Consider the following 19064-nt stretch of genomic DNA (forward strand, 5'->3'; position numbering starts at 1 on the left):
TATTTGTACTAGGACACACACCTAGAGCTGAGGGAGGCCTTGGTGCCTCAATTTGCTGAGTTGTGATCATGTCCCCATTGCTGCTTGTCAGCTTGTTCAGCAAGAAGCTTAACGGAGACTGGGCTTTGAGGGACGAGATCAGTAACCCCAAACCCCCAAACTAATTTACTGCATTGCTCAGAGCTCCGAAAGCCATGGGCTGTCCCCTAAGCTGACTCTTGGCTCTTATGCCAAGAGTCCCAGGGTTGGGGGAGGCAGGTGTATCAGCTCTGCTAAACCCCAGAGCCTCCTCCCTTGGCAATCTGGGACCTTTCCCCTGGGAAGAATTCTGCAGGGGACAGTGGGGTCCCATGTTTTGGGTCCCTTTCAGGATCCTTCCATCAAAGACTCCAGTGAATTAAGCTCTCAGTGAAGATTTTTTTGGTTTTGTTTTGTTTTATTGTTTGTTTCTCTTGAGACAGGGTCTTGCTCTGTTGCCCAGAATGGAGTACAATGGCACAATCATAGCTCACAGCAACCTCGAACTGCTGGGCTCAAGGAGTTCTCCCCCTCTGCCTCTCCAGTAGCTGAGACTTACAGGTATACCACCACACCTGGCTAAATTTTTTTTTTTTTTTTTTAAGAAATGGGGTCTCACTATGTTGCCCAGGCTGGTCTCAAACTCTTGGCCTCAAGTGATCCTCCTGCCTTGGCCTCCTAAAGGGCTCGGATTATAATCGTAAGCCATTGCACCCAGTCCCAGTGAAAGTTTTGATGGCTTACAATAGAATGCAAGCCCCTGTTCCGTGCCTATAACAGCTGCACATCCTTGTGAATTGAGTGAATGAAAATCATATTCAGGATGATATAGCCTCTGCGTTCTCACAAGACACACAGAAGCACTGGTCACGGAGCTTCCATGCCTGGTCACTGAACCACTGGCTGGGTGGGACCTTCTTGCCATGGCTCTGCTTTGGATTCTCCACCTGTCATCTCAGCTGGTGGTACCGCCACCAGGCTCTGACAGTTTCTCTTTGGAGAGGTTTAACCCTTTCTCTCTTCCAGGCAGTGGAGAGGGTCATTTGGTACAGAGCACTAAGCAAGAAGGTCAACTTATGCCAGGCACACGACTTTGCTCCTTTCCTGCTCAGTCTGCCAGAATGAACATGTCAGAGCTGGACACACCCACAGAAGTCATCTCCCCATGGTAGGGACAAGGAAACCAAAGCCCTGAGACATCAAGCAAGTAGCCCGAGGACACAGTGCTGGCTGCAGGGAGGGGCAGAAGACTTGGCCTCTGACCAAACCTCCTCCTATAGCACTTTCTAGGGCCCTTGCTTTGCCTTGTGCTGGTTTGAAAGTCCTGGACTCACTCCCAGAGGTGCTCCATAAGCCTGAATTCTACACATTACAAACACAAAATATGCCTACAGTATATACACAGATACAGATTATATATATGTAGATATATATATATCATATACATACATATACACGTGTTTGCAGTTGATAATTTGTATATAGAGAGACTGTTAAAGAGCTTGGATAAGCTCAACTCCCTTTATTTTATTATAGAATAATGATAACTGAAGAGGTGGGGAAAAGTCAGAAATTCGGAGTGTGAGAAAGGGGAAATGTGCATAATTTGCAAAAGCATATTCAATATTATAATTGCTTTGACTTTTTTTTAGGCACAATAGAATGTACTTTGAAACCTTAATGGTAAGGAGGGCATTCAGATTTTATGTTCATCAAAAGGGAATACAGCTTAAATAAAAAGATTGGGAGATACTGTGCTGGACTCACAGCATATTACAGCTTTGGAAATTGTCTGATCCAATTCCCTGCTATAGATAAGGAAACTTCCACCCAGAGAGGTTAAGTGACTTCTAGTCTAAGGCCAAATGGCTGTTTATTCATCCCCAGGGTGGGGCAGCCACGTGGACTTTATCTGTTCTGTCCATGGTTTGTTGATGACCAACTGAAGGAATTTATTACATCAAGGATGTTTAGAGACGGAAAGCAGTTCCCAACCCCACCTGGGATTTTTTTTAACAAGGGATTCTTGGGAAAGGTGAATTGGAATGTAAGGTTTTACTGATGCACCATTTCCTTGGGGCAGCACCCCAGTGGGCCACACACTGGGCTGTGCTTGGCCGCAGCCCTCCTTTTTCTAAGTCTTGGGGAGACTCTCTCCTGACCCTCTTTCAGGGGGAGAAAATGTCTGGCTGCAGGAGCGACTCCTTAAGCAGCTCTCCCCTCCCCCTGGTCACCTGCAGAGGCCATCGCTAGGCTGGGCAGATGGCTTCAGTCTAGTCCCATCGACCGAGACAAGTTGCAGGTTTTCTCTCATTTGTTCTGACAGGACTGCGGATTTCAGCAGAAGGACTACAGCTCCTAAAACAGCCTGCGAGTAGAGGCAGCAGCCCAGGAAGACTTTACCCACAGCCTCAGGCTAAGACAAGACATGGCGAGACCCTGTCGGGGAGCCCAGGGGAAGTCGACTGTCCCCAGGGCGGCAGCTGCAGATGTGGCCGATGGTGCAGGGGTCCACTTACCGCAGTGCGACTGGAAAACCTGTGGCTTGACGACCTGGTTACAGGCACTGCACACTACGAGATAGAAGTCGTCATGTGCTGGGTAATGGCCAAATAAGTGCATATCTGTGGGGGAAATGAAAACAAGTGTGTTTTGAAAAAGCAATTAAGTCTCAGAAGGTGTACAGTTTCCTCTTGGAATTTCTTCAAGGACAGTTTTTCAAACACAACACGCAGAAAGGCAATAATCTTTACTAAAGGGAACTTGGTTTGTCATAAGGCAACTCCCCGCCTCTTAGAGAAGCAAGTGCTTCAGAGAATCCCTCCTTATTTCTCCCCTGGAAATGCACTGCGGCTGCTCCTGATTCAGTCTGTGGTGTCGAGGGGCTGCTCTGAGTCACATGCTATGGGAATCACCCTGTCCTGAGAGAACCCACATGTTAGCTGGGATTCACACACTGAGGCTCTATATATCTCAGGATGGGGGGAACTCCCCCAAACCCATTTGTGCATAAGCAGCGGTCCCTCAGGGAAGTGAGAGGTGTCTGGCTGGGGACAGAAGAAGTCATTTGGCCTCGGCAGTGCCTGGGTTTCCCCATCACTTGAGGGACATGCTAAGGCTGAAGGAGTCTGCTGAAGAAGTGGCTCATTTGCTGCCATCATTACCCATTATTCATTCAGTAAATATTTACTGAGTGCCTGAATGTGCCAGGCACTGTGCTAGGTGCTGGGAAAAACTGGGGAACAAGAATGAGTTCTCTGCTCTCCTGGAGCTTAAGGGAGCAGAAGAGAGAAGCATTAGGCAGACCACCACACAAGTCATCATTGCCTGCAGCTGTGTTAGGGGCTACGGAGGAGACACACGGGGTCCCCTGGGAGTGTGCGGCAGGTGGCCCTAACCTAGTGTGAGGCAGAGGAGAATGCTTCCCTGAGGAGGGTGCAGGTCATCTGAGACTCCAGGATGAGTAGAGGTTAAGGAAGCAAAGGGCCAGGCAGGGGGAAGGTGGAAAGTTTGAAGCTGAAGCCAAGGAAGGAGGCTCTGTGCATGGAGGGAGTCTTGGCGCCTCTTGGCTGGAACAGAACAGGGGAAACAGCAGGGTGAGGCTGGCCAGGCCCAGAAGCCATGAACCTTCCATGCCCAGGTGAGGATTTTGACTCTGACTTTAAGAACAATGAGAAGTACTGGGGCTTTTTAAGCAAAGAAGTGACGGGATCAGGTGCATACTGTTAAAAGATCAGTTACGTGGCAATACCTCCGAGACAATGAACACATATGTACATGGATGTTCACAGCAGCATTACTCAGAATAGCCAAAAAGTGGAAACAACACAAACACCCACCAATTGACGAGTGGATAAACAAAATACCACAGAACATTATCCATCCACTGAAAGGAATAAGTACTGATCCGGTCTACAGTGTGGATAAACCTAGAAAATATTAGGCTAAATGAAGAGAGGCAGACACAAAAGGTCACATATTGAATGACCCCATTTATATGAAATGTCCAGAATAGGCAAATCTATAAACACAAAAAGGAGGTAAGTGCTTGCCTTGGGTTGGGGGGCCTGGAGGAATTCGAGGGTGACTGCTAACAGGTATAGAGTTTCTTTTTGGGTCAATGAAAATGTTCTAAGATCGATAGTGATGACAGTCACATAACTCTGAGAACAGACTAAAACCCACTGAACTGTACACTTTAAATGGTGAACTGAATCATTAATGCCATTATGCTGCAGCCAGCTAGTACCAGCTCACAAGAGCTGAAAATGTGCAATTCTTCCCAACTCTGCATTCAGTGATGCCATGTTGGTAGCTTGAATCAGCCAAGGTGGGAGTATTTACACGATGGAAATCGGCATCCACTACAAACCAGGACTTCTTCCCTCAGAGAGCTGGTTGTTAAAACATTTACACCAGCACTTCGCTGATTAGTGTCCCCTTCTAGCATCACTGCTTCCTGGCTCGATTTCTCCAGCTATAAAATGGAAAATTATATTCATCATGTACCATACTGGGACGCAGACAGGTTTTATGAACTGAACTGAAATGGAAATCATTATATTAATTTAAAATTATGGTTACCGCATCAATTATTGACCTAAGAACTTATGCCCAACAGAGCCAGGTAAACAAGTTGATCACCTCCTGTGTCAAATGAGGCTATAAATTGTCATGGGCGGGGTGGGGGATGGGGAATTAGGTTACTGGAGTTCTTTCCAATGTCTATTGACTTAATGCTTACTCATTAAAGATTATTCAGGAGATTACTCACAGATCAGGCTTGTAGCATTAAACCAGGTCTGCTTATAAATTTATCACACTCTTCTCAGTGCCTCTGTTTCGAGCAAGCAGCCCTCCACTTCCCTTACTGAACTTCTGGTACAATTTCCATTCATGGCAGAGTCCATCACATTCACGTTATCAGCTTGGTCTGGCACTCAGCCTGCTTCCCAATAGCACTGAGGTTCTCCCAGGCCTCTGTCCACTCTCACAGCCTTCCTGCCCCTGAAATCTGCTTCCCACACCCCCAGGTGGCAGAGGAGGGAGGGATGGAACAGAACTCAGTTGTGACGTAAGGAGACACAAAGTTTGGGACAACAGAATGGTTCCTACAAAAGTAAAGTACTAACTGACTTCCCAGTATAGTTGGTAAAGTGCTTCTGAAGTCAACACTGAAAAAGAAACTGGCAGCATGGGAGCAGCGTTTTATTCCAGATAAACAGCCTTCTAGAGAGAACACTTTTGACAAGCAAAGTCATGTGTTTATAAACTTTAGTTTATATCCAATATTCACTTTTGAAAATGGTTACAGTTGAGGAAAAGGCAGGGTGACATCTCCAATTCTCTATTTACACAGGACTTGTTTCTAAGATGGGAAGACAGCTGGTTTTGTGGATTCAGGATCAAGCTAGATGCTGCGTGCCTTTGAATTTGCCCCTGGATACCTTCCAAGGCTCGAGACTTTGACATTATGAAGCAACAACTGGTGAGAGCTCAAATGATGAAAACCTTAAGAGAGACTAAATAAGGCTTGATTCCTCCCTTTTGCAAGCAGGAATTCCAGGTGAAGCACCAGATGTACAGAGAAGCTGCAAGAAGCAGATACTACTTTGAAGGCAGTCGGACAGCCTATTGGCAATCAGTGATATCTATGCTCACCATAGAGAATCCCACGGTGGGAAAAAAGAAGACAGCAAAACAGACAACCTTAAATTCTAGTTTCTTGGAAAAAATAACACAGCTCCTGAAAATAGCCTTAGATTTCAGGGTTGTGAAACTACCTCAGTCGCTATAGGAATTACAAAAATGTCAAGATGGCATACGCTATAATGCTATAGCTATTAACATAATTTTATATAATTTAAACATTATGCTTTTCATTTTAACTTACTCTAAAAGGTACCGTAATGAAAAAAATTGGGGTTGTATTTATGTTAATTTAAACATTCCAAGCTCTTTCCAGGAAGGTAGATGTGAGCTCTACCTAAAAAGTAAGTCTTAGCTGGGCGTGGTGGCTCATGCCTGTAATCCCAGCACTTTGGGAGGCTGAGTCGGGCAGATCATGAGGTCAAGAAATTGAGACCATCTTGGCCAACACATTGAAATCCCATCCCTACTAAAAATACAACCATTAGGTGGGCGTGGTTGTGCGCACCTGTAGTCCCAGCTACTTGGGAGGCCGAGGCAGGAGAATAGCTTGAACCGTAAGGCGGAGCTTGCAGTGAACAGAGATCACGCCACTGCAATCCAGCCTGGCAACACAGCAAGACTCTGTCTCAAAAATAAATAAATAAATAAATAAATTAAGTCTCTGCTCACTGGGAGGTAACTGGACCCACAGATCTCGGTAGGACCTACGGATGTGACAAACCTGTGACGATGGCCAGAGGACCAGGTGCTATTGATCTTCCTTGGAAAACTATCAAAAAGCTGTGCTGGTGGCTGACAGTGGTTTTGATCTGTGGGCTTCCGCTTACATGAACTCAGACAGGCCAAATTCCTGAGAAGAACAGCAACTGTAGTTCAAGGGTATGTGATTCACTCCAAGCAGATTCAAATCTGGACATAGAATGGCTGGTCCTAAGAGTCTTCCTTTCCCCTAATAATCTTTATGCACTTATTATACTGTATTTATTAATTTTTCTTTTTGCTATCAGAGTTTTCAGTTGCATTTTAATCACTTAACAGTGCATGGAAAGCTTAAGGCAATATACAAAGATGTTTCTCCTTTGCTCTGACAGAATGATTTTATTTGTTCCCCAATTCTAAAATCTCCTTAAATTCATAGAACAAAACAAGTTGGTGTCTGAAAATGACCTCAGACTCAACATCTCCTACTTCCCCAGCAGAATGTTGAGCTCCCCTCTAGGAAAATGTGATCACTTTCTGTTTCTCAGATCTCTGGAAACCAAGGGCTCCATTGTGAGAGATTCAAAATCAGTGAAATCTGCAAAGGGAAAATGAAGGAAGAGAACTAGAAAAGCAAGCAGCAGCGGTGAGCTCTCCAGCATCACTCCAGCATCAAGGGGAGTGAGCGTGCGGGTGCGTGCAGGCGGCAGCAGCAAAGCTTTTCTTCTTTTGCAAACCAATGGCTAAAATGACTCCTGGCCTCTTCCTGCCACGGCTAGGCTGGAAGGCATCCCCTCCCTGGCTACAGCCCAGAGCCGGGCCTGGTAGCAGGTCGGTGCTGAGAAACACAAGGGGCAGGTGGAAGCTCCTCATTAGGCTGCATGAACAGGATGTCCGCCCCCGGACCCCAACCCCAACCACCCAACAAAACATGACCACACAAGACAGTCTCAGCCCCACTTCCTCAGGAGAAGGACCTTTAAAGACCAGCATTCAAGATGTATGGAGGCGAAGGGGCTGCACTGGGTCCCCAGGATGCTTCCTTAGGCCTCAGGTCTCGCCCAGAGTTGAGAACAAAAACTATTAGAGATGGGCCTTAAAAATGCAGTGCCTGCTTGCTGAGCCCTGGAGTTTGGAAGCCCAAGTTCAAATTTGGCATTTGGCTTATAATCTTCTCTAAGCTTGTGTTTCCACACATGGAATTAGATGACTTATTTGTGAAGAGGCTGGCGCACAGAAGGGATATAAAAAATAGAACATGTTATTATCTGTGGCCTTCTTCTCATCTCTCCCACTCACCTGGCCTCTCCTCAGGGAAGCCTCCCTCTCCCCTCCTGGTGCGCCCTCACTCAGCAAAGCCCGGCAGCTTTCCTAAGGCTGTTGTGGAGTGGCTGGTTTATGTCTCTGACTCTCACCAGACGGGAATCTTCCGGAAGACAGGAACTGTGACTTATCGCCCTTCCTATCTCCATAGTCAAACAGTCTGGCATGTGGTAGCTGCTTAATCAATGGTAATATGTTAACTAGGCTGAGGTTCCCAAGAAGTTGATTTATTTTCCATACTCATTCATTTTCTCTTCTCTCGAAAGGGGAAGTAGTAAATGATAATAAATTGCCCTAATATCCATGCTGCTATCTAAGATTACGAGGTCAATAATTGTCTCTATTTATTCACTCTTTGAGCTCCTTGGAAGATAAGCACTAAGGGAATTTAAGGCATGATCCAGGTGAGCCGTCAGTGGAGAAGTGGTCTATTCCTGTGCCCACCATGCCAAGTGCATGAAAGCTGTTCCTTCCCCCCACCCCATGGCAAACACAGCTACTCTGCACTCAACAAGGCCCCCTTCAGAGCCAGTGTTTGGGATGGGCTTGGGTGTTTTTTGGATGCTCTCTCTGGTCCCATTTTCTACTTCCTGACTTTGGGCTGCCATTGACATCCAGACTGTGTGTGATCCTGGGCCTGGAAGATCTAGACTTCTCCCTCCCCTTCCTGTCTCAGCTCTGCACTGTCTGACACTGGGCCAGCATGCAGGGGGCTAACTGAGGGCACATGTTGGCAATCTGAGCCCAACCTGGCAGAGATCTCACTGATTGGCTAGACAGTGCTGACCTTGGTAGCCAAGAGAATAACTGTGCAAAGGGCTCCCCTTGGCCTATGCCTGCCTTAGGCTCATGCATATCTTCATCTTCCCCACCCTATCATTCACAGTTCCATTCACAGTAGGAGCTAAGTAGAAGTCTTACTTGAAGATCTCCTTGTAGGCAACTGAATTCGGCCTTCTCTCTGACATTTAAGTAGACTTTGGAATCAAAAAATAGCTACCCTGAAGTATAATGAAGAACTTGATGTCCGCCATATTGCTTCTTGAGATTCACATGCTGAGAGGCTTTTCTTCTATTTGGATGAAAAAAAGATAGGAATCCCAGGCAAAGAAATGGGGTGGATGATCAGTTGTATGTGGGAGCTAAAACGCTGTATTAAGGGCTCTCATAGCTCCGCTAAGACTAGAACAATGATGAGAAATGCAGTTCTCACTAGGTCTTCTGTTACTGTTTAGAGATTTTAATTTAGAAATGGACCAAATAGCCTCAGGAGGGGCCAGGCAGCAGCATCCATCTACCACAGACAGAGATGCACCACCTGTCCCAACACAGCATTCTGAGAGATTTCTTGGATAACACGTTGCAGGACTACACTGGAAGAGAGTCCATAAAGAAGCCCTCCTGCGGTGCCTTACACATGCAGGAATGTGACATTTGTAAAGGCACAAGGAGAGGCCTTTGCCAGTGGGACTGCATCGCAGCAGGCCTCAGCTATCAAGTTATTACTACAAATGTCATCCAGAACATGTGATGGAGACCACATGAAAATGCCCACTCCAGAAAATTCCCCCATCGTGTTGCACACACCAACCCCTGCTCAGTGGTAGGGGGGTTATATCAGTGTTCTGCTTGAAGATTCAGAGATGAAGAAGAGACACACTGCTCAGAATCCCTGAGACTAGAGTTCAGGAATGACAGGCAATCCCACGGCTGATGGTCTTAATGGGTCCTACTGGCCATGGTGGGCTCCTATTCAGAGGGTCTCGGGCGAGAGACCGCTGATCCTGTGGCACTTGTTAGTGTTTCCAAGAGGAAAGCAGAAGTTGGTTCTGGCTGTGACTGATCTCTAACTGGCAAAGCAATTGCGACATTTTTTTTTCTCCCTATGGAACGCCTTTAGTCAAGGCTATTGGATCCCCACAAGCCCCTCAAGATTACAATGATCTCCCAAACGATGCTGCCAGAGCTCAGAGGTAAATGTGCTCACTTCGAGGTCAGTGTCCACTTGGGAGAGCCAGAAAACAGTGGAAAGGAACTGTGTAATGTCCCTGGGAATCAGTGTTCAAAGCACTCCAGCCACTGGGACAGCCAGACTACAGGAAGCTGCTGACAGATATCCCAAGGCATTCTCCCAGGAATGGGTGCTTATAAAGGAAACCAGAACCACTCCAGCTGGACTGGCTACCGACTGCACCAATGCTGCCGAGGGACAGAAATAAACTTTTGCTGTAAGGGAACAGAAAGAAGCACTGGGGCATCTCAGCACATCCGGGCCCCTCAAGCCAGTCGTATGTGCCTGGAAGACCACTTTGAAGGTGCTGGGGCCTAAAGCACAAGGGCACAGGAATTAAAACTCCCCCATAGAAGAGCTACAAAAAGTTGTTTTAAGGTAATGGAAAATAAGATCGATCAGCTAGAGGAGAAAAATCACAATGTCCTTAATCACAAGTCAAGCATGAAACTAGTTATGGGCCAAAGAAAAAAGGGACACTGTTGGCAAGATTCATGAAGCCCTGTGATTGGGCCCCAATCCCTGGGTTCCCAGCTTCAGTTTCCACCAAATCCTCTTTCACTGCTGCCCATCCCCGACTCTTCCCTCCATACTTGCCAAAATCCTGTGTATCCTTCAAGGTCCAGCTTGGTGTAGCCTCCTTCAGGGAGCCTTCTTCAATTCCCGCAGAAACAACAAACACTTTCTCTGTATTTGCACGCTCCTCTGCATCTTAGTGCTGCACTTAGCCCACTCTGTCTGGTGTTTAAAGATAGTGGTGGATACGGCTGTCTTTCCCATTTGTACACTGTTTTATATACAGACTCAGACATTTATCAGTCAAAAGTGAAGACTGCCAGAAACGTACTCAAATGCTTAAAAAAGCACCAATGAATCAAAGCTGCCTTAGACTAAAGAACCACACAGGAAACTTAGCTGGGCAGCTGTGGGGTAGTGGAATGAGCAACAAATTCCTGCTCTGCCTCCAGTTGGCTGTGCAACACAGGGCAAGCCACAGAACATCTCTGGATCTCCCTTCCCTCTTCCAGAAAACAGTGTCTTACCTCCCCTGTAAGGTTGCTGCTAGGATTAAATGAGATAACTTATGCCAGTGATAGCATCTTATAGGTATTCAATTAAATGCTCAAGAAATTTAGCTGAATTTTAGCCTGAATTCGCTAAGTAAAAAGCCAAAGACCCTCAAAGGAACACTATTTTACAGAGGCAGCCGTGTTTTGCTTAGAATGCAGGTTCTGGAGTCAGATCGCCTGAACTTGAATTCTAGCACCACCTCCTTGGGAAATTTCTCTGGGCCTCAGTTTCCTCATCTGCAAAATGGGGTGGTAATAATAGGGTAGTTGTCAGAATAAGATGGGATAACACATGTCTGATGTCTGATACTTGGGATGCTGTCAATACATATCATTTAGAATCAGATTTTGCATGGTGGGATTTAAAAAAACAGAGCAAAACAGTTAGTATGAAGTTTCACTGGAGCAAAACAGTTAGTATGAGGAATAAAATCACTGTTAAAAGTCACCAGACCTTGAACTTCCAGGCTTCTAAACCACAGGGTGAGCAAACAGTAGATGAGGGCTTCTCAAAGTGTGAATACAACCTGTAACTTTCTTGCCAAACACAGATGACTAGACCCCATCTCAGATCTAGGAAATCAGATTCTCTGGGGTATGGAGTCGAGCAGAATGCTTTTTAAGCAAGCTCCTCAAGGGATCTGATAGCTCCTAAACTTAGCCAATCATTGTCCTATCATGATCACTACTAAAGTGGAGACACCCGCTGATATATTCCAGTATTAATGTGGTAATATGGAACTTCTTGCTAGTTAAAAGGTTCTGTTAGCTAAGGGGAAAGAGTGTTCTGTACATGTAGGGATACTGAGGGTACACCTGGCACATGGTTCAGTTTGCCCCTCTGAATCACCTCTACTTGTGAGCTCTTTGGATATATGCGTTGGAGGCCCATGAGCTCAGTGGTGTGCTGGAGCCGAATGGAACTGCTCATGACAGCCAATTGTGCACACCTTTTCCCAACTTCATATTTACAGACTTCACATTGGTAGTTTGAAATTGGCACAGTGGGAGTAGTTACACCTTGAAAATTGGCAAACACTACAAATCAAGGCTTTTACATTTCTTCAGAGAGCCAGTGTATTGGCACACCACTGGTTCTCATCCATAATAAAATTCTGTGCAGGAACCCAAACTCGACGGAATGTGGCCCACGGCATTAAATTTAGGTCCGGGGAAGGTTTGGGGTCACTTAAAGCCTGGTGTCTGAAAACCTTCCTAAGATGCTAATGATGTTCTAGCATTTTAATCTGTATAGCTTGGCTCAAGAGAAAACTTCCCTTGTGCTCTGTGGTCATCCTCTAAACCCCAGCCTTGGGCCAACCACCTAGCAAACTGCAGTCTTGATACCCAAGTGGAACGAGTCAAGGCATAGACGCTTCAGGGCCAATCTTTCATCACCATTAGAAAAGCAACCTGTTCTCCCGAGGGCTGCCCAGTGGCCTCCATACCTCAGTAAACCGATCTATAATATGTGGACGGGGCAGAGGTTCGACAATCAATCTCTCATCTCTGGGTTCAGAGGTAAGGTGGTCTAGCTAAGCATCAGCCCCCAGTCCCCAGCCTGCTGTTCAGACACCCCCAGCTGCCTTTTAAAAGGTCACCCATAAGGAGCCGTAAGCCCTGCAGTTGGCCCTGTTTCAGCAGATACCACTGGGGAAACACAGACCTTTCCTTTAAATTCCTCCACTCAGCAGTCAGGTGAGTCAGGGAAAATTCAATCCAATTTCCCAGCAAATCCTACTATGCTCTGGAAGGACACGGTTTGAAAAATCTATTTTTGTGCTTTTATTTACTTAAGGTCTGCATGCCTGAGGAAGTTTTTTCATAGTGCCATCAAACTGCTTCTTGCTTACCAGGAAAAACAAAGATCCCACCTTTCTGTAACACCACCAGCCCAGCCACAGAGTCCAGAGGAACTGCAGCTCCAGGCCCTTGATTCCCAGCAGCAGAAGGCTCACTCCAGCACCCTGCACAGCAGCCTGGCTCTAGCATGGGGCTTTCCCCTTCCTGGGCTGCCCAGGGCTCACACAGTTTTGTTTTTCCTGGTTTAAATGAAGTTTCTGATTCAGAGGCATGACCTGTCTCTATGGGGTTTGTGTCTGTGATTCTAGCAGCTTCGTAGTGTAAACTGCTGGGGTCAGGGCTGGGTATCTCTGGATGGTCCCATCTTTCTGGAAGGGTCAAATGCCCACATGAGAAAACAAAACCCCTTCAATCTATTCAGGACTTGGAGTTGTCTGTATTGGTAAACTTAGACTTTGTCCCACATCTACTTTCTACCCCTGTGTCAAATCCGTCAGCCAGCCAACTTCAACTTAGACTCTTAACAGGACTTAATGCAATACATGGGCTTCACTCTCCACCTGCCCAGCAGTGGTGGGTTGTAGAGTGGCCCCTACATTGCCATGGGAGGCCAGGGAGGGCAGTGGGCCGAGGCAGAGGGCATCCATGCATCCACACCACAGGGCTCTGAAAGAAATGGCCAAGGGCCCTTCTTCTCTGCCCTAGCTCTTTCTCAGCTCCCCTGGGAGCGTGGCCTGCTGGGACCCCATGAGTCAGTGCTCCCCTGCTGGCCCCACCCTGATGTCCAGGATCCTATCTAGTGGAGGGACGGCTCCAGCCCTGGCTGCTGTGAGAAGGTGACAGGACTTGAGCAGTATCCTCGGTGCTCTGGGCCTTTATCACTAACTTTTCAAGGCATGAGACCTCTCTGGGGCCCTAGAACACCTTCCACATTTACTGCTGAGATAAGGCAGCGGGACAGGTTAATGGGTCCACACCTAACTGTGCATTGGAATCTTTCAGGAGCTCTTAGGGGACAGATGACTGGGTTCCAGCCAGCCTGACTGAACTGGAAAATCTGGATATGCTTCCATTGCAAGAATCTGCATTTTGGAACAAAGTTTTCCAGGTAACTTTGATGCAGCTGTTCAACCCGGCACTGGCCTAGACTTCCCCAACGGTAACTTCCCATAGGAACAGTCTATCATTTTATCTATTTCCACCCAGTTATGAACTGGAACAGGGAAGGCTCAGGGGTGAGAATCATGTGCTTGATTTGCCTCTCCAGTGATCAGAGATGGGACTATAATACTGTCCCCTCTCTGAGGCGGCTAAGTGGTCCAGGAAAGAACCCTCCACAGGTAAGGGACTGAGAGCTGTGTTCGATAGGGTTTGTGTCCCTGTCGCCTCCCTGACTCTCAGTGGGCAGGACTTCTACCAGCCTTGGCCAGAGGGAGAGAAATGGGCATCCCTTAGCCAGGATGCCTCCACCTGGCCAAGCTCCAGAGGCTAGAATGGGGTGCCCAGCTTCCTTTCTGGCCTTTGAGCAGAGTCTTCCTGGATGCCCTGTCAGGTCCCTCAGGGTGTCTTCCCAGAAAAGCCCTTCAAGACAGGTGATAGCCATGCTGAGACCAAATCAAACCAGGAAAGCAAACCCTAAACTCTGATATGAATAGAGGGGAAGGGTCTAGCTGTCTTGCTTCCAAAAAGGCCTGATTAAGAAGGGACTCCTGAGCCTGGCTGTCCCAGACATGTGCGTGTATGGGTGAAGAGCCAGCATAACCCACCCTGCCCCAAGGTAAGGTTCAGAACATGGGCTGTGTTCACAAGAAGGAAGCTCTTGTTGGAGATGAGTGGAAACATCTTAGGGAAAATTAGCCTCTCATTCCAACTAACAAGGAAGGGGAAGCATTTCAGGGTAGCCCTAGAAATAAATTTACATGCTCGCCTGACAGTTCTACAAACACTTATTCTATGTGTTGGGTGCTGGCCTGGGGCTAGTCTATGATAGACCCTTAAGGAGAAGATTTATTGATAAAATAATATTATTGAAAAAACATCAATCACAGCAGCCGGCATTTATTGAGTATTTACTCCATGTTAGGTACTGTGCTAAGTGCTGTTCATTGATTGTTTCATTGAATCCTCACAGCAGACCTGCAGGGGTGACATTATCTCCATTTTATAGATAAGGAAATAGAAGCTCAAAGAGGTTAAGCTATTGGCTCCCAGTCTCACCGTTTGGGAATGCTGGAGCCAAAATGTGAACTCAAGTCTGCTGGATCTTAACTCTTAGGATGTTGTACCTTTTTAAAGAGGAGGGCAGCTGGGAGAAAGGGAGACAGGCAGGCAGGGAAGTAACAAGAACTCTGAGGTCAGTTATGAATAAACACCCGTGGCGTAGCATTTACCAAATGTCCAAGAACCAATAAAGAACAGAAGCTCCTGTCTACAATGAGGATCAGCTAGGATGACAACATACACACTTAAAACAACGAACGAGCCGGACAGTAGAGTGAGCTGATGTAGTGAAGGGCTAACCTGAGCCAGACAGTTAGAGAATGGAATGGCATAAAGTGACATGATTAAACAGGCAGAAAGGGCAAAGTGTGCTAGAGGAGGGAGCCATGAGCTCTGGCTAAGGTGCCAAGGGCTTTCTCTATAACCGGCCTTCCTGGGGGCAGGCGAGAACTTGCCAGGGGCCTTAGTGCTGTGGGGTGGGAAGGAGAACGCCAGCTGCTCCATGACTTGGTAAGTTGGATATGCAGGAAGTTCAGGGGGCTGGCAGCTAGTGGCACTTGTGCCAGTGGGGAACCTGGGGTGACTCAGTGTGGGAAACAGGAGGTTGTTGGTCTCACCCACTGCCCTTATCTACTCACTCATTTATCCAACACTTATTTATTGTCATTGATTATATGCCAGACACTGGGGTACAGAGAAATGAATGCGATGATTTACGCCCTCAAGGAGCTCACAGATCATGAAAAGAGACAGGGCGAGACTCACAAGCCCACAGTACACTTGGCAAGTGATAAATAGGACGTGTGCGTGGCTCATGCTGCGGCAGAGGGCAGGGAGAGCTTCACCAGGATGACCCCAGAGTCGGTTCCTGAAAGATGAGCACAAGCTTCCAGGCAGTCGCAGGGGGAGGGGTAGCCCGGGTCGTGGGAACAGCAAGAGCAAATGCAGTGTGGTGAGATGTGCTGGCCTGGCGAGGGTGCCACAGGTGGGTGAGTATGGCAGGGAATGAGGATGCTGGGGGGAAGGGCAGGAGATAAGGCCAGAGAGGTGCGAGGCAGAGTTTTACCATGTGCTCATGAGTATAGAGAGAGAATGCAGAGAGCAGTGATCGGGTGTTTGTTTTGGAAGCAATGCTGAGCTTGCTGGAACAAGGCTGGAGGTGAGAGGGCTGCTGCAGGGTCTGGGGCTGCAGGGACAGAGAGGACGCAGGACCCAAGAGACATTTATTTGGAACTGACCACTGTGGGAAATGACTTAGAGCTTTCTGGCTTGGCCTACCAGGAAGAGGGGAAGACAGATGGGAATGCAGGTTACATGGTGCTAGAGACTGAACTGCGTCCCCCTGGATTCATGTACTGAGACCCTAGCACCCAGTGAGGTGGTATAAGGAGATGGGACCTTTGGGGAATGATGAGGTTTACATGGGGACCTAGAAGTGGAGCTCCATGATGGGATTAGTGCCCTTGTAAGGAAAGGAAGAGACACCAGGGCCCTCTCTGCCCAGTGAGCACCCGTCCACTCACCATGCGGGCACCCTGATCGTGGGTGTCAGCCTCCAAAATTGTGAGAAATAAACCTCAGTTGTTTAAGCCACCCAGGCTATGGTACTTTCTTATAGCAGCCCGAGCAGACTGAGGACATATGGAGAGGAGAGCTTTGTTTTGCAGCCTACTAAGTGTGAGAAACTGATCTGCAGTCCAAGAGGCAAGCTGGGGCCAGAGAGACAGAGTGGGGACATCATGAGCAGGCGGGGGCCAAGCTGGGGTTGTGCACAGTCTCCCTGTGAAACAGTGTTGTCTGACAACAGGGTTAAGGCTAGAATTTGGGGAACACCAATAAATAACAAGAAGATGAGAGGAGGGAAGGGGCCAGTGAAGGAAGCTGAGAGGAACGCTCGCAGAGGGAGGAGGTGAGTCATGAGGAAGTGCCCAGGAGGACCCAGCAACAGAGTCAAAGGCACAGAGAAGCCACGTGGGAAGCACTGCAGTGTTCAACACCTCTGACAAGGAGTGAAAGCTCTGGGGAAAAATAGGGTGTGGAAGTCAACTGGCAGTTGCTGTGGGGGGATGTACAACCAAGAAAGGGTGACTTACTTGTTTCAATTTTAAACAACAAATATGTGAACAGGGCTTTAGTCTGCAAGAAGCCAGCAGAGCCTTCTTTTCCCTTTTGCCATCTTCACCTGGCCTCCTGGGCCAGGGCACGCTGCCATCCGGGTGTCCAGCCAAGCTTCCTGTGCATGGATGCCCACCTGTTGCCCCAGGATTTGGCACTGTCCAACTTCCCAGCATAGCTGCCTTTCTGCTGCCCCACCACAATGCCAGCTACATTGGGTGCTGACCACATGCCACACACCCTGCTCCACAAACATCAGTTAGTGTCCTGAAGAACCTCATGAGGGAAACTTGACCAGACCCAGCTTAGAGGTGAAGAACCCAGGCTTTAGAGAAGTCAAGTCACCTGCCTGATGTCATACTGCTGGTAAACGCTGTGCAGAATTTGAACACTGTGTGTCAAACTCCACTGCGCTTCCCTGCCTCAAAAGAGCCTTTCATTTCTTCCTTGAAAGAGCTGCCCCACACTGACACAAACCCATGCAGGGCGAGAACAGGACACACCTTCTGACGTGGCACTCCTTGGTAGGCTGTTGCAGGAATGGCCCCCCAGTTGTTTACACCTTCCTATCTTCACACCCTTGGGTTCCCCCTTTTCACATTGATTCTGGGCTCAGTCACATGACTTACTTTGGCCAACAGACCATTAGCAACTGTGACAGACACTTATAAAATACTTATGCACTGGGTTTGTGTGCCCTCTCTTGTTCTCCTTGGAACCCTCATGTGGAAAGCCCGGGCTGGGCTGCAGTAGCATGGACGGACCCACATGGAGCACAGGTGAGCTGTTCCTGCCCAGACCTCTCCAGACCGAGCAGCCTCCCAACCACCAGACAGGCGAGGGAGGGCCTCTTTGACCATCCAGCCTGGGCTGCGCTATCCACACCAGAAGAAACACCCAGAAGACCCACAGAATCATAGTAAGTAATGTTTACTGTCTTAAGCCATCAAGTTTTGGGGTGGTTTGTTGCACAGCAAAAGCTAGCTAACTGATACAAGTCCTTAAAGAAGGCCTGAGCTAGCATCTCCTTCCAGCTCTGAAGCACTGGAGGATAATTCTTGGATCTCTAGTGTCCACAGACTCTTTCTGCAATGTCAGAACCAAGAATACAGCACTGTCCTTGGCCTGGAGGGTCACTCTGCTCCTAGAAAGCAGGAAAAGGAAGAGGCCTTTATATACCTTCTCCCCAGGACACACAGGGCCTGCAGGCAGCCCTGGTGGGTGCCAGGTTACTTAGGGACAAGGTGACAGTGGCATGCTTTTGCCATTTGTCCCCAGCTGAGTGTTTTTCCACTGATGTGAAAGGAAAAAGATAATTTCTCTAGTGAGCCCTACTGCAAAGACTCTGAGGCAGCATTTCATCAAAGGGTGCTGGGAAGCACTGGGGAGACAGCAAAACCCAAAAACCTCCAGCTCCACTCAGCAAGGAGCTTGCTGCTTCTGTTTCCAGAGAGGCGGAAAAATGAATGAGCACTCAGGAAAGCCAACCTGATCAGTGGCACTTTGATAAGATGACAAAATTGCTCCCTCCTCCAGTCCAAATCCACTCTCTGTGGTGAACTATTATGGGAAGGAAGCATCAACTAATTAGAAGCATCTCTGGGACATGAGAAAAATCAGCACCTAAAATGCCTAAGCAGAGAGAATTCCTTGTTAAGAAGAGAGAAAACAAAACAAAAAACTGCTAGGATGTCACTTTGCCCAAGCATATTTATAAAGGGAGGAGGAGATAAGAATTAATTGGGACAGGAGCTTCTACCCAAGGGACATAAAAGACACAATTATTTTTGCTGCTTTTACAGATCAAGTGCCCCTTCCAGGTGGGGATAGAACCCTGGCACCACCCACCATTTTGAAAAATGACTTTTAGTCTTCGGTAGTTCTAATTAAGCTTGAAATTAAGATGGTTCTTTTGTTTACTCCCCCTGTTGGGGAAGCTCTAGCCACCTATCAAAAACACTAATGTCTGGATTATTTATTTCTCATTGTCCAACCTATGGGGCATAGAAGAGTTTTATGAAGCCAACATGTGAGGCGTTTCTCCCAAAGAAGCGTGGATGCACCTCCCCATATTGCAGAGCCCTTTTATACTATGGTCCTTTGATAATCTGGATTTTGACAGACAGAACTAATGCCTGACTTGGAGCAGGACA

The 19064-nt window shown here is 47.5% G+C and overlaps 1 protein-coding gene across 11 annotated transcripts in view; it reads right to left on the reverse strand.

Moving 5' to 3' along the window:
• The window catches only part of ATXN7L1 (ataxin 7 like 1), a 266428-nt gene that overhangs the window by 179870 nt on the left and 67494 nt on the right, over window positions 1–19064 (reverse strand). For all 11 annotated transcript variants that reach the window (XR_010112782.1, XR_010112781.1, XM_055114804.2 and 8 more), the window contains exon 3: window positions 2538–2642. Coding sequence is in view for 9 of the 11 variants with exons in the window: in XM_055114804.2 (XP_054970779.1) it covers window positions 2538–2642 (105 nt within the window). In the remaining 2 variants the exon portion in view is untranslated. The remainder of the gene's footprint in view (window positions 1–2537; window positions 2643–19064) is intronic.

Source organism: Pan paniscus, chromosome 6 (genome assembly GCF_029289425.2).
Source record: "Pan paniscus chromosome 6, NHGRI_mPanPan1-v2.0_pri, whole genome shotgun sequence".
In the NCBI taxonomy this organism is placed as follows: Eukaryota; Metazoa; Chordata; class Mammalia; order Primates; family Hominidae; genus Pan; species Pan paniscus.